Here is a 2,834-nt window from a genome sequence, read left to right as displayed (position 1 = left end):
AAAACATTTTATGGTCTATTGTTTCTTCATTACATATTGCTCGATATCACATACCAATATAATTATCGTATTATTTAACATTCTGGATAAATTGTCTTGGGTTTTCCATAAAGCTTTGAAGTAGAATAAATAAATTTATGCAAAAATGTGATGATTTCTAATCCTTTTAAAATTCAAACATATTTAGATTTTTCTTTTGCTGACATTTTGAATCGTGCAAGTTAGTACTGTTTACATAGAATATATTATGGATGTACATTATGCTTTAAGTTAATGATTTCGAACTAAACAAGTCTCACTATAATTATTATCTATAAAAATTTCCAATCAATTAGTCTTTAAGTTTATAAAGAAATATAACACTGACAAAATGAGATATAAAGAAAATATATTTATTAGAAAAGTGACATACTTTGACTGCACAAAATCAATACAATGAAATAAAATCTCTCAAAGGACTAGAACTACTGTATGCATGAATGACTAGAATAAGTCAATCATACAGGAATGCCAACATTTTGCCCATTTAATTTCTTCTGTAGAACATTCACAAGTCTTTCTAATCTGAAAGAATATAATAACAATTTAAGAATCCATAGAATTATAGTCACTTTTTTCAATGAGTATTAAATTACAAAAAATAAAAAATTTATATCTTAACCTGGACACAATTATTGTGAAATTTCAATTAAGATGTAGGGTTTAAGAAATAAACTTGCTTTTGTATATGAAAAACCATGGCTGTTATCAATAATATAATATTCAGTAACAAACTGTTTAGTTCACATTTCTTCCCAATATTTTGTGAATTACGATTAAAAAAGTTTAAGAAACTTGAAAAAAAATATTCAACAAAGCAATTTTATGAATTGGGATAAAAAATTTTGTAACAAATGATATGCATTCCCGCCTCCCATGTTGATGATATGTTGAGATGTTGAATGATATGTTGAGGTATAACCTCTTTTTCTTGCATCTAATTTTAAAATGAATAAAATTAATTAATTAGAAACAAAATATTGGGAAGAAATGTGTACTAAACAGTTTGTTACTGAATGCAACATAACTTAAATGAATTGAAACACAAATATGATTAACAAATCAGGTTTTAAAAAAAAGTCTTAAAATTCCTTTTTTAGAAAAAAACAATAGAATTGGGTTTGTATCAATGTATATGATATTTTGTACTAAGTACTTTAAAGTATTTAGTATTTCACATCAATAAAACATGAAATTAACAAGTAAATTTATTATCAATTAAATTTTAAAATACATTTAGTAAAACTCCAAAAACTTTAAAAAAAAATTTAACATCTAGATCACAGCACCAAAAACTTTATTATTTTTAAATGCAAAAGATTCCAGAAATAAGTTCTCTTCAAAGCAGTTACAAGTATGAAGTTTTGAGAAGCAAGGATGGATCTAGTTGGAAGTAGGAGATACTTTTGGATTCATGAGTGCAGTGGACTCGTGGGTCATTTTAGAACTTATATTGATATAATGGATTAGTCATTTTGGAACTAGTTTTACTTGGTTACTTCTTTTATATTCGAATGATTTTTCTCAGTCCTTTAAATATACATAAATTTGACAATATTTATTTTGATATTAATTATTTTGTTCATTCAGTTTTTTGATAAAATTTTAAGTTATTTTCGGTGTTTCACTATCAATCAAATTTTTAATTTAAAAAAAAAATTATATATAAGTACACATAATACAAATGAAATAATTTTGTTTCATATAATATAATCGCTTTCTTATCGCCTAAAATATGTTATATGCATTACAGTTTTTCAACAAAGTGTAGTCTATTACGGATTCCAAGACAATTCATGATAATGAGTTTCAACAGGATTACATTTTTGTGTTGTTTAAGTCAAATTGTATTTTAGCACTATTTTCAACTTGCAAAACTATAAGAGAATTTTTACAAATACTAAAGTAAATATATATATATATACAGTGGAACGTCGCGTATCCGGAATCGGTGGGACTTTCCGAAGTCCGGATAATAGATTTTTCCGTATAATACACCCCTAAGATAAACAAAGCTTAAAATGATCTAATAAACGATCTGAATCTAAGAAGCAAAAAATAAATAAACGTTATTTTTTGGGCAATAATGTTTTAGTATTTGAATGTGATATTTAATCAATCGAAAACAAAATATTAGAAAAAAAATAATTAGTGCTTAAAATTTAGAAAACGAAAAAAAATTGACAGTAGTAATGAAAATATTAATTTGCTCTATCCGCCATTTTGAACTAGAACGATTCAAGGAAGAAACGGGATTCCCCGTCATTCATTAAGGTGGGTAGGTGGGGGAGAAAAATCCATTCCCTCCTTATTTGTATAGAGAAAATATGTGTAAAGAGATCATTCAAGTTGAGGGCGGGGAAGTTATCAATCAAGCGTTAGGGCGCGGCATGCTGATGGAGTTATCTTTATTTTTTCTTGTGGGACTGAAAGAATCACGTTAGTGGTTGTCAAAACAACGTTAAGGAAGGGCATATTAATTTCGCCTGGCTTAAGAGGGGGAGGATTGTTATCACTTGACAAGTTGAAAAGAAATCTTTTAAAGAAAATACACAGCTATCCTTTACTAAATGAGGTGAATAAAAGAATTGCATTGGAATTCTAAAACGGCCGAAATATGTCTGTTCTTTATTCATTAATAATGTTTAAATATTACTATGCTTTATTTAATCGTTTAAAAAATAATCTGGCGCAATATTACACCTCGAGACATAATTGACCACACTAACTTAGAAAAAATACAGAAAACCATCGTACTTATTGAAAACGACAATCGACGTCACGATTATCGACAC

General features: G+C 27.2%; 1 protein-coding gene across 6 annotated transcripts in view; it reads right to left on the bottom strand.

Annotated features, from left to right (window-relative positions):
* Positions 1-376: 376 nt before the first annotated feature.
* The window catches only part of LOC107443371 (mirror-image polydactyly gene 1 protein), a 35,061-nt gene continuing 32,603 nt past the window's right edge, over positions 377-2,834 (bottom strand). For all 6 annotated transcript variants that reach the window (XM_016057222.4, XM_016057221.4, XM_016057220.3 and 3 more), the window contains exon 11: positions 377-564. In XM_016057222.4, coding sequence (XP_015912708.2) covers positions 498-564 — 67 coding nt within the window. In that variant the 3' untranslated portion in view covers positions 377-497. The remainder of the gene's footprint in view (positions 565-2,834) is intronic.

This window comes from Parasteatoda tepidariorum, chromosome X2, assembly GCF_043381705.1.
Source record: "Parasteatoda tepidariorum isolate YZ-2023 chromosome X2, CAS_Ptep_4.0, whole genome shotgun sequence".
Taxonomy (NCBI): domain Eukaryota; kingdom Metazoa; phylum Arthropoda; class Arachnida; order Araneae; family Theridiidae; genus Parasteatoda; species Parasteatoda tepidariorum.
Note: the sequence above shows the minus strand (reverse complement) of the source record. Positions and strands in the feature narration are given on the sequence as shown.